Source organism: Rhinolophus sinicus, linkage group LG02 (assembly GCF_036562045.2).
Source record: "Rhinolophus sinicus isolate RSC01 linkage group LG02, ASM3656204v1, whole genome shotgun sequence".
NCBI lineage: Eukaryota > Metazoa > Chordata > Mammalia > Chiroptera > Rhinolophidae > Rhinolophus > Rhinolophus sinicus.
In genome coordinates this window covers 113052188-113064605 of record NC_133752.1, presented here as the reverse complement: position 1 = coordinate 113064605, position 12418 = coordinate 113052188, and the positions used below count along the sequence as shown (strand labels likewise).

The window sequence follows — 12418 nt, the reverse complement described above, 5'->3', positions numbered from 1 at the left end:
ATGAATAAGGCAAAGCCCCTGAGGGCCTGTCCTGTCTTGATCCCTTTGCTGAGGCAAGTTTGTTGTGTCTCCTTGGCACAGGTGACAGAGCAAGTTCTGGTGATAATTGGCCGCCTCTTCTCCCTCATGTCTCCATCCAAACTCAAGAACGAAGTGAAGCGGTTAATCCGATGGTTAATGATTTTGATATCCACAAAAGTGACATCTTTCTACATTTCCCAGGTGATTGGGGTGGAGGTGAAAAGGAAATTTAACTACTTCATGCATTCCATATTTATTGAGTGGTTAATGCTAGAATCGGCAAAGCATGGCCCACAGGCCAAATCTAGCCTGAGGCTTGTTTTTGTAAACTAAGGTTTTACTGGAACTCAGCCATGCCCATTTGTAAAATCTACCTCATGCTTTGAATATCTCAGATTTCTCTGTCTTGGACTTTTAGACCCAGATTTCAAAGGCTGATGAGATTAGGTCCAGCCCACCTGGTAATCTCCCTATTTTAAGGTCCACTGGTATGGGACTTCCCTAATTACACCTGCAAAATCCCTTCACATCAACACTTAGACTAGTGCTTGACTGAGAAACTGGGAGGAGGTATGTGCACACCAGAGGCCTGGAATTTTGGGGGCCAGGTCAGAATTCTGCCCGTGATAGAAACGTTGTACCAACATTAGATGTTTTAAGAGAAGAGGACTGAGAACCAGAGCCCAACCTTTCTCGTTGTTTCGGTCGTTCTTTCAGTTCTGTGGCATTTCTCACACCAAGGTCCCTGACAACTTTTGTGTGTGTGTGTTTTTTGTTTGTTTTTTAAAGATTTTATTGGGGAAGGGGAACAGGACTTTATTGGGAACAGTGTGTACTTCCAGGAATTTTTTCCAAGTCAAGTTGTTGTCCTTTCAGTCTTAGTTGTGGAGGGCGCAGCTCAGCTCCAGGTCCAGTTGCCGTTGCTAGTTGCAGGGGGCACAGCCCACCATCCCTTGTAGGAGTCGAACCAGCAACCTTGTGGTTGACAGGATGCGCTCCAACCAACTGAGCCACCTGGGAGCTCAGCGGCAGCTCAGCTCAAGGTGCCGTGTTCAATGTTAGTTGCAGGGGGCGCTGCCCCCCATCCCTTGCGGAGTCAAGGAATGGAACTGGCAACCTTGTGGTTGAGAGCCCACTGGCCCATGCGGGAATCGAACCGGCAGCCTTCAGAGTTAGGAGCATGGAGCTCTAACCGCCTGAGCCACCGGGCCGGCCCCCCACCAACTTTTAATGGGTATTCCGCAAAAAAAGAATGTGTTTTTTAGCAAAATGGGTGGGAAATACTGAGTTAAAAATTAAACAAATTTCTTAACTGTAGGACTTCTCATAGTCTTCAATATGTGGCTTAGTCTGGTCCTCCAAGAAGCAGATAACAATTGGAATTAAAGGTACAAGAGATGTATTGAAGGAACACTTGTGAGGAAAAATGGAAGGAGCCAGAGGAGGCTGGAAGGACCATCGACTGAGATGCAGGTCTGACCCTTGATAAAGGAGAAGGAAGGAAAGAAGGAAAGAAGGGAAGAAATGAGGGTGGTTGGGAGGGCTAAGTTTATAGTGTAGTTCTAAGAAAGTTTTAGCAATGCCAACAGGGAGTCATTGAGCCAAAATTACCCATCAGAAAAGTCCCACATTTTGCATGAATAGGCCTGTCTTAGAGGACCTGCTATGCTCATTTGTTGGCTGGCAGAAACCTGTGGGAATTGGGCCTCAGTTTTAACACAGTAATGGGTTTTAGAGCATGGAAGCTAGAGATATTGGTCAGTTATGCCCCTCAGGGTGGGCATCTGAGAGGCACATTTTTCATGGTTGCTCAAGATGTTAATATGCACTTGTAAGATTCCAAGAGGAGAACTTTTATTTGAGTGCAGCATGTTTAACATCAAGTTTCAGGGACCACAGTTTGTGTTCTACCATTGCACTGCCACCTTGGTATATGAAGAGTTGACCTTTCTCACGTATGTGCTCTGAGTTCTCTCCATTAGTGGATCAGCCACAGTATCTTATTTACTTACCCTCCTCTCACGTATTGCCTAAGGGTAAGGTCTATGAATCTGGAACAGACCTTTGCTCTGAGAAGTCAACTAGCGAGTTGGAGGATGAAATTCATAACCTAACTGCTAGTTTGCAGATTGGCCAGGAAGAGATTCTCCCCTATGTCTTGGTTGACAGTGGAAATGTTTTGGCTACTTCTTTCTTTTCTCTCCTCCTCCTCTGTCACTACAGGGGATAGTGGTTAAGAATCGAGATATTTGTCAGTCTGTAGTATAATTCTGTTTGGCCATCAACTAGCACTAACCAGCTCTATTTAGGAAGGCTGGTCCATTTGGGGGGTCAATCAGGTGAACCAAAAGAGAGGAAATGTTAAATATTCAAAATCCAGTGAGGACAATTCTGCTTCTGGGAAGGATGTGGTCACTGAGGCTAGATTTACTCTCTTTCTTGAAACAACTGAAAAAAATACATGAAATAATGGTTTTCAAGACATTGGACATCTGGCAACAAAGGACAGTGATACCTGAGAGACTGGATAAACATGAAATAAGCTCTATAACTGCCCCAGCTTACTTCCTTAAGGCAGTGGCAGAGGGAAAGAAAACCTAGGAAGAATCTGATGGACTTCCTGAGTTGAGAAGGTGGTGACAAGAGTCCAGGGAGACCGAGGTAGCTGGAGTTCACAGGGCAAGAATACTAAACAGTCCGTGTGTGTGAGGAAATGGTCCCAGACAAGGAAAAGAACCAAGACTTGAAAGAACAGCAGCTAGAACTCACACAAGGCCAAGAATAATACTTGTTCCCACTAACCAACGTAAAATCTCTTAATTCACAGGGCATTAGGTAGAATACTGAGGATGTGTGGGGGCAAAATTAACAGTAGGCTTCTAAAATTAACAAAATTAACAGAATGCGCTTCTGGTTCTAACAAATCTTAAAAGCAAGACCAAAAAGGATCAAATTATTTCCAAGTAACTTAACAGTTTCCCAGGGAAAACTCAAGAATATTTACAAGAATATAAAAATATCCAGCACCCAATTAGGTAAGTTCACAGTGAATGGCATTAAATAAAAATTCAGCAGGCATGCAAGAAGCAGAAAAATATGACTTATGAAAAGGAGAAAAATCAATCACAACTGACCCAGAACTCACACAGATGTTGGAAGTAGCAGACAAGGACATTAAAATGGATATTATAACTATGTTCTATTGTTTAAAAACTAGAGGAAAGATTAAGTAAATTAAGTAGAAACAAGGAAAAATATTTTTTAAAAAGATCCAAATTGAACTTATAGAGCTAAAATCTAGAATATCTGCAATAAAAGAAAAATACTGGATGGGATCAATATCAGATTAGACATTGCCAAAGGAAAACTTGGTTAACTTAAAGACCTAGCAACAGAAACTATACAAATGAAATAGAAAAAAGAAAAGATGAAAAAAATGAAAGAAAGTATCAGTGAGGCATATGACAACTTCAAGCAGCCTAATTTATGTGCACTTGAAGTCCCCTCATAAAGGGGAGAGACAGAAAGTATATTTGAAGAAATAGTGGTTGAAAATTTTCCAAATCTGAGGCTAAGTATAAACCCACAGATCCAAGACACTCAATGAACTCCAAACACAAAAATATAAAAAAACTACACTAAGGCATGCCATAATCAAATTCCTCAAAACCAGTGAAAAAGAGAAATTTTTAATTGCCTCAAATAAAAACAAAAGAACAACAACAAAAACATGTCTCATATGGAGAAATAAAGACAACAATAAGAGTATATTTCTCAATGGAAACAAAGCAAGTGAGAAGATAGTGGAATAACACCTTCAAAGTACTGAAGGAAAAACATTATGTCTCAGAATTCTATAACAGTGGAAATGTCTTTCAAAAATGAATGGAAAATAGGATTTCTGGTCAAGATGATGGAGTAGGTAAATGCTGTGCTTTCTTCTTCTCGTGTCCACATCAAAATTACAACTACAGAACAACCAACATTGAGAAGTGCCTGAAGTCTAGCTGAACTGAAGTCTTACAACTAAAAACATACAGAAGAAACGAACTTGAGTCTGGTGGGAGGGGCAAAGTTGTGGAATGGGCTGGTCCCACCCCTGTGTGTGGCAGTTAAAAATTGGGAGGCATATCTTGGCTGTGGCAGTCCCCCCTGAGGAGAGAGAAGTTCCAGCCCCACACCAGGCTCCCTAGCCCAGGGTTCCAGTGCTGGGAAGAGAAGTCCTCACATCTTCTGGCTGTGAAAACCAACGAAGATTGTGGCTGGGTGAGACAGAAGGCAGCTGGAGTCCCAGGCATTCCTCTTAAAGGGCCTGTGCACAAACTTACTCATTGACAGACACTCCCTCTGAGCTCCAGCACTGAGGCAGCAGCTTGAAAGACAGCAGGGACATATGGAAAGGAATTGAGTTGTCTGGCTTCAGAGCAAGGGCTTGAGGGGTAGCTTTATCCCAGGCAGAACTACTGGCAGATTCCAGTATTGGCATGCATATGCAAGCAGGAGCCATATCTGAGTTTGCATCAACCTGATTAACACCATTCATTTGCCCCGTTGTGGTGATTCCCTGAGGGTCCTCCCCACAACTTTTGGGCACACCCAAACCGCTACCAGTGGCTTTTCCATACAAACAAGCTGTCTTGGTTCATGCTGTGAACTTTCCTAAAATCTCTCAAAGGTTTGCAAAACCCAAACAACCAGCATCTGGCTTCAGTGTGTCCCATACCTCTGGCTGAGCAGCCTCAAAGCCGGCACTAGCAGCACCAGGCCTCAGTTTGTGGCTTGGCCTCTCAAGGTAACTCCAAGCCCAACCCAGCCATTTGCAGATTGCTTTGTGGCTCATGCCAGGTGGCCCCTGGCAGGGCACAGGCTGCAGCTCAACTTGGCCTATGGTGGGTCCTCTCCCAGGAGTCTCCAGAGTTGGCATGCTAGGTAGCCAGCTTCAGACTGAGCAGGAGCATCAACTGGCTGCCTCCAAGGACAAAACACACAAAGAGCAGGCTGGGCTGGCACCAGAGCTCAGCTAAAGCAAAACCTGCTCCTTAAACCCTGCTCCTTAAGATCAGCCCTGTACCACAGCTCCTCCTCTGTAGTCATAGTCAGTCCCCACAGCCAATCAGCCTGAGAGTCAATCTCTCCTGTTGACATGCCAACAGTAACCAAGGCTCAACTACAACAGGAGGGCACATCCAATGCACACAAGGGACACACCTGCAGCATCCAGATCAGGTGGCCAGGGAGACTGCACCACTGGGCGCCACAGGATACCTACTACCTAAGGCCACTCTGCTAAGACTGGGAGACATAGCAGCCCTATCTGATACATAGAACAAATACAGGGAGGCAGCCACAATGGGGAGACAAAGAAACATGTCCCAAATGAAAGAACAGAATGAAGCTCCAGAAAAAGAACTAAACGAAATGGAGACAAGCAATCTACCAGCAGCAGAGTTCAGAACACTGATTACAAGGATGCTCAATGAACTTAGGGGAAGAACAAATGAACTCAGAATTTTAACAAAGACCTAGGAAACATAAAAATGCAATAGAAAACATTAAAAAAGGTCAAAAATGAAGAATATAATAACCGAATTAAAGAATTAGAGGGAGTGAACAGTAGATTAGATGAAGCAGAGGATCAAATCAATGATTTGTAGCGGAAAACACCCAGTCAGAACAACAAAAAGAAAAATGAATCCCCCAAAATGAGGATAGTTTAAGTGGTCTCTGTTACAGCATCAATCATAACAACATTTGCATTGTAGGGGTACCAGAAGGAGAAGAGACAGTGCAAGGAATTGAAAACCTATTTCAAGAAATAATGACAGAAAACTTCCCTAACCTGGTGAAGGAAATAGACACACAAGCCCAGAAGTGCAGAGAGTCCCAAACATGATGAACTGAAAGAGGCCCACACCAGGACACATCATAATTAGAATGCTAAAGGTTGAAGACAAAGAATTAAAAGCAGCAAGAGAAAAGCAGTTCCCTAAAAGGGAGCTCCCATAAGACTGGCAGCTGATTTCTCAACAGAAACCTTGCAGGCCAGAAGGGAGTGGCAGGAAATATTCAAAGTGATGAAAAGCAACGACTTACAACCAAGATTACCCTACCCAGCAAAGCTATCATTTAGAATTAAAGGACGGATAAAGAGCTTCCCAGGCAAGAAAAAGCTAAAGGAGTTCATCACCACCAAACCAGTATTACAAGAAATGTTAGAGGGACTGCTTTAAGAAGGAGAAGGAGAAGTAGCTGGGGAAGGAGAAGGAGAAGAAAAGGTAAAAAGTATGAATAATGAAGTGGCAATAATTACATGTCTATGAACAATTACTTTAAATGTGAATGGATTAAATGCTCCAAAAGACATAGGGTGGCTGACTGGATAAGAAAATAAGACTCTTACATATGCTTATGCTGCCTACAAGAGACTCACCTCAGATCAAATGACACACAGTCCGAAAGTAAAAGGATGGAAAAAGATATTACATGAAAATGGAAAAACAACAACAACAACAACAAAAAAAACCTGGGATAGCAATACTTATACCAGACAAAATAGATTCTGTAAAAAGCTATAACAAGAGACAAAGAAGAACCCAGTAATCCTACTTCTGGGTATGTATCCAAAGAAACCCAAAATGCTATTTTGAGAGTATGTTCACTTCAGCATTGTTTACAATGCCCAAGATGTGGAGGCAGCCTGGGTGTCTGTTGATGGATGAAAGAATAAAGAGGAGGTGGTACATACATATGAGGTTTGATGAAAAAAAAAGAGAGAAAAGAAAATACAGTGAATGCTGCTGCTAAGTGCCATCTAACAGAAAGGCAGGGACCTTCAATACAGGAAGGGGCACATCAAACCTTCATAATAGCGTGTGACAAATTTCAACTTGTTCAGTGTAGTCAGTTGGGTGTGAGCTACTGTTGAGAGAAGCTGTTATTTCCCGGCTGTAATCATGGATCACAAACAATGCATTAACGTGAAATTTTGTGTCACACATCGCTTCTGGCATGGCAATTTCTGTCAAATAAAAACATTATGGTGTGTCCTCATCTACTTTATTCACCAGATCTGGCACCATGTGACTTCTGACACTTCCCAAAGTCAAAATGACCATGAAAGGTAAACGTTTCGAATCGATTTAGGGCATCCAGACAGCCACAACAGCGCAACTAAGGACACTCATGAGATAGAACTTCCATAACTGCTTCAGAAAGTGGCAAGAATGATGGGATAAGTGTGTTCAAAGGGGGTGGGGGGGAATTCGGGGTATTTTGAGAGAGATTAATGGCAATGTGTCTTTTACTATAATAATTTTTTTTATTTAAACATTCACCGTATTTTTTTTTTTATCACAACTCGTACAATGGAATATTGCTTGACCATAGAAGGGAATGGGACCTTGCCATCTGTGGATGGACCTGGACGGTATTTTGCTGGAGGGTATTTTGCTGAGTGGAGTTTGTCAGACAGGGAAAGACAGATACAATGTGATTTTGTTTACATGTGGAATCTAAAGAACAAAATAAACAAAACAGAAACAAACTCATAGCTACAGAAAATATTTTGATGGTTGTTAGATGGGAGGGTGGTTGCGGGTGTAGGTGAAAAAAGGGAAGGGATTAAGAAGTACAAATTGGTTGTTACAAAGTAGTCATGGGGATGTTGGATATAGCATATTCCCATATATTGTAATAACTATTCGTGGTGTCAGATGAGTACTAGATTTATTGGGTTGATAGATGGAAGGGGGTTTGGGGGGCAGGGTAAAAATGGTTAAAAGATTAGGAAGTACGAATTGGTATTTACAAAAGTCATGGAGATGTAAAGTACAGCATAGAGAATATAGTCAATGATACGGTAATAACTATGTAAGGTGCCAGGTGGGTACTAGTTGCATCACGCGTGACAAGGATTGTGGGGAGCGAGGAGGGCAGCGCAGGATTAAGAAATACAGTAGCCAAGAATAGTGTGCAAGTGGGGCCAAGGGACTGCAGCCTCAAGAGCTGAACCCCGAATTGGGCCTACACATAGCTTTTATTACTTAGGTGGGGAAGTAGAGGAGATAAAGCTTGTCAATCTCAAGATCTGTGAATTCCATACATTATAATAGGAAACTGACTCAAGCTAATCACCCTTGCCTGCAGGCAGCTGCACCATAAGTCTTAGGATGTCTGTACTTCCCCAAGGGACAAAACCTATATGCATATGAATAGATGGAGAGCACATCATTGAATCTCTTCCCCTGCAGGTTGTGGGAAGGAATGCAGCCACAGAGGCAGAGGCTCTCCTTAGCCTGGGGAAGGTGGGGGGCTGTGCCCACCTCTATGAACCCCGTGGGTTCTCCTGTTGGTCCCCACACAGCTCCACCTGCCTTGAGTTGTCCCCCCCCAATGGGGAATCTTACTCGTCATTGGGTGACCAGCCATCTTTCTAGGGCCAAACAGGGAGACATAAGGTGCAAGCACAAAGGTGAAGCAAAGTCCCTAAAAGGATCCGTCTCACAGACTCTCCTTGCTTTAGGGGCAGGTACGAGGGGGCACATCAGGTACTAGACTAGTCAGGGGGATCATTTCTTAAATTATATAAATATCTAACCACTATGCTGTACACCTGAAATTAATATAAAATAATATTGAATGTCAACTGTAATTGAAAAATTGAAAGGGGGGTAAAGGTGAAGGGGAATAAGAGGTGCAAATTTCTAGATATAAAATAAGTCACGGGGATGTAATGTACAACATAGGGAATATAGTCAATAATATTGTGATAGCGTGGGACAGTGTCAGGTGGTTGCTGGGCTTATCATGGTGATCACTTCTTTTTTTTCTTTTTTTTAATTTTCTTTGGTGATCACTTCTTTAGATATATAAATGTTGACTAACTATGGTGTGCATCTGAAGCTAATATAATATTGTAGGTATTACTTTCTATGGTGTACACCGTAATCACAATCAGAGATTTCAACACCCCTCTTTCAATAATGGATAGAGCAAGTAGATAATCAGTATATAAAAGTTTTAAATATTATCAAACAATTTGACCTAATTGACATACAGATTGGAAAGAAGGTACAATTGTCTTTATTCTCAGGGAACATTATCATCTATTCAAAAATTTGAAAAAGTTTTCTAACTTTTCTAATAAATCTGAAAAACAAAGATATGTAAGACCTGTACACTGGAAACTACTAATCATTGCTCAGAGAGATTAAAGAAGACCTAAATAAATGGAAATATATGCTGTATTCATGAATTAGAAGATTCAATATAGCTAAGATATCAGTTCTTCCCAAATTGATTTATAGATTCAATACAATCCTAGTCAAGATCCCAGCAGGCTTTTTTTAAAAAAATGAGAATTGATAAGCTGATTCTAAAATTCATATGAAGTGCAAAAATCCCAGTATAGCCAAACCAGTTTAGAAAAAGAATTACTTACGTAACTACAGTAATGAAGACAGTGCGATATTGGCATCAAGATAGACAGATAGATGAATGGAACAGAATAGAGGATAATCCAAAAATAGACCTACACATACGAGGTGTGATTAAAAGATATGGTGAATGTTTAAATAAAAGAATTTATTACAGTAAAAGACGCATTACCATTAATCCCCCTCATAATTCCCCTCACTCGCTTCTAACACACTTATCCCATCATTCTTGCCACTTTCTGAAGCAGTTCTGGAAGTCCTCTTTAGTGAGTGTCTTGTGCTGTTGTGGCTGCCTTGATGTCCTGAATCGATTCAAAATGTTTACCTTTCATGGTCATTTTGACTTTGGGGAAGAGCCAGAGGTCACATGGTGCCAGATCTGGTGAATAAGTTAGATGAGGACACACCATAACGTTTTTCTTTGACAGAAATTGCTGTATACCAGAAGTGATGTGTGACACAGAGCGTTGTCATGATGGAGGATGATTTATAGCACACTTTAAAACACAGCTTCTCTCAACTGTAGCTCACACCCAACTGATTGCACCAAAGAAGTGAAATTTGTCACACACTGTTACTAAGGTTCAATGTGCCACTTCCCATATTGAAGACCCCTGCCTTTCCATTGGATGACACTTGGCAGCACCATTCACCATAATTTTTTATCTCACTTTGTATATGGTCAATTGATTTTTGGCAAAGGTGAAGAGACAATTGTTTGGAGAAAGAATAGTCTCTTCAACATATGGTGCTGGGACATTCGGATATCCATATGCAAAAAGATGAACTTCAACACATACCTCACCCCATGTATAAAAAATTAGCTCAAAATGGGTAATACTTAAATGTAAACCCTGAAACTATCAAAGTTCTACATGTAAGTATAGGAGAAATTTGTGTGAACTTCGCTTAGGCAAAGATATCTTAGTTCCAACACCAGAAACATGATCCATAAAAGAAAAAACAGGTAAATAAATTTGACTTCATCAAAGTGAACAATTTCTGTTTTTTGAAAGCTTTTAAGAGAATTAAAAAATAAGCCTCAGGCTGGGAGAAAATATTTGAAAATTATATATATGTATCTAGAATATATAAAGAATTCTCAAAACTCAATTTAAGAATTTTAAAAACTGACAAAATTTCAGTAGATGCTTTATCAGAGATGATATGGGGATGGCGAATTGGCAGGAAAAGTTGCTGAGCATCATTTTGACCTTAGGAGATTTAAAATCACAGTGAAATGCCACTGCACATCTGTTAGAATGTAAATTGGCACAACCATTTTATAAAACAGTTTGGCAGTTTCTAAAAAATCAGTGAGAGATTTATAGTGACAGAAAGCAGATCAGTGCTTTTCCTGGGAAAAGGAAAGGTGTTGGGGGGTGGGGAAAGAGGGATTGCAAAGAGATAAGACGGAACTTTCGGCAGTGGTGGATATGTTCATTATCTTAATAGTGGAGATGGTTTCATGGGTGTCTACGTTTATCAAAACTTACTATATATGTGTCCTTTATTATCTGTCAATTAGACATCAATAAAGCCTTTTTTAGAAAGTCAAATGGAATGTTTACACATATGGAAACTATAGCTATTTGTAGAACTCTCATACAAGCAATAAGAACAACCCACAAAGCAATAGAATCCATTAGCTAGAGGGTAGGTATTTAAGCTTTTAAACTTGGTTTTCTGGATTTTGAAAATCAGAGAATAGAACCAGTTCTTGCTTTGGCCGTGATTAATTTATCTTGCTTCTTTGAAGTCAGCCAGCACCTGCAATGCTGAATTGCCCTGTGTTTCCGTGGTATAATGAGATTATTTGAAAATAAGTGTAGCTTCCTGGGTGAGGTGAAACAGCAGCTTGTGGCCATATTTGATTATGGAAAACTAGACTCTGAGCTTTTCTTGAAAAGGTCTAGGAGGTCAGTGTGAAGCTATGCCGGCATGGGCCGTCCTCAGAGAGATGTGAGGCCAGCGGCTGTCCCTTGAGGCTGTGGCAAGGGCTGGCTGACTCTGTCCTTACATACACAGTGTATTTGCCAACTTGTGGGTTCCCTGGCTCGCAGTGACTGCAGAAGAATTAATGTGGAATTCCAGCTGGAAAACATTACAGGCATTCTGTTCACCCAGGTGAGTTCTGTGGGGCTGGAAGTGTCCCAGGCTTGCTCTTCCTCTTTCCTTTGGAGGCGATGGCCCCCTAGCTCAGGTCACAACCTCCACATGGCCCAGGTGTCTATTGCATGGTGACCTTAACTGTATACACCTCAGGCTTCCCTGGATTAGGCAAATGCCCGGATTCTGGTCGCAGAGAGGGACATTCTCCATGAGGTGACTTGGGTATATTCTGTGTGTTTCTTGGGGGTGGAGGTCTTTGTTTTCCCCCTACACTGGTTAAAAGGCCGTTCAAACCACTCCATCATGCCCGTGGGAAATGTCAGGCCTGCTGTGTTGCAGCCTAGAGTAGGAAGAGGACAACTGAACATTTTGCAAAAAGTTGTTAGCTTCCATCTGTGTAATTTGTTGGCCGTTGCCTTCTTTCCTCTGGGGTTGTGAATGTGTGTTCCTGGGTTCTATTTGCATGTTAGCCTTATGGCCAAGTGCCACACTTTTCATGGTTGCATGCCTCGGTTTCCCCATCTATGCCCAGGGCCTCTGGTTTCAGTCCTCCTAGGTCTGATGGCCTTGGTCTCCCCACAGCTGAGTGAAGAAGTCAACAACTCAGATCCTAACTCTGTAAAGAACCACATTCTCACCCTGAAGGCTTTCCACATGCTGAGTAAGTTAACACACTTCCGGAGCCCCAGGTATGTGTGTGGGTGTGTACTCAGGACCTTGTCTCTCCCAGGACTGGAATGGAAGCCTAGATTGCCATGAGGGGCTTCCATCCTCTAAACGAAATGCAAAGTAATGCATGTCAACTTTGCCTGAAATTCAATGAATGTCAAAGGGCATAGACCTTGCTCCAC

At 41.8% G+C, this 12418-nt stretch overlaps 1 protein-coding gene across 2 annotated transcripts in view; it reads left to right on the top strand.

Annotated features, from left to right (window-relative positions):
* The window catches only part of LOC141570056 (maestro heat-like repeat-containing protein family member 1), a 67803-nt gene that overhangs the window by 50278 nt on the left and 5107 nt on the right, over positions 1 to 12418 (top strand). For both annotated transcript variants that reach the window (XR_012493817.1, XM_074325231.1), the window contains exons 7-9: positions 82 to 222; positions 11484 to 11582; positions 12150 to 12228. Coding sequence is in view for 1 of the 2 variants with exons in the window: in XM_074325231.1 (XP_074181332.1) it covers positions 82 to 222; positions 11484 to 11582; positions 12150 to 12228 (319 nt within the window). In the remaining variant the exon portion in view is untranslated. The remainder of the gene's footprint in view (positions 1 to 81; positions 223 to 11483; positions 11583 to 12149; positions 12229 to 12418) is intronic.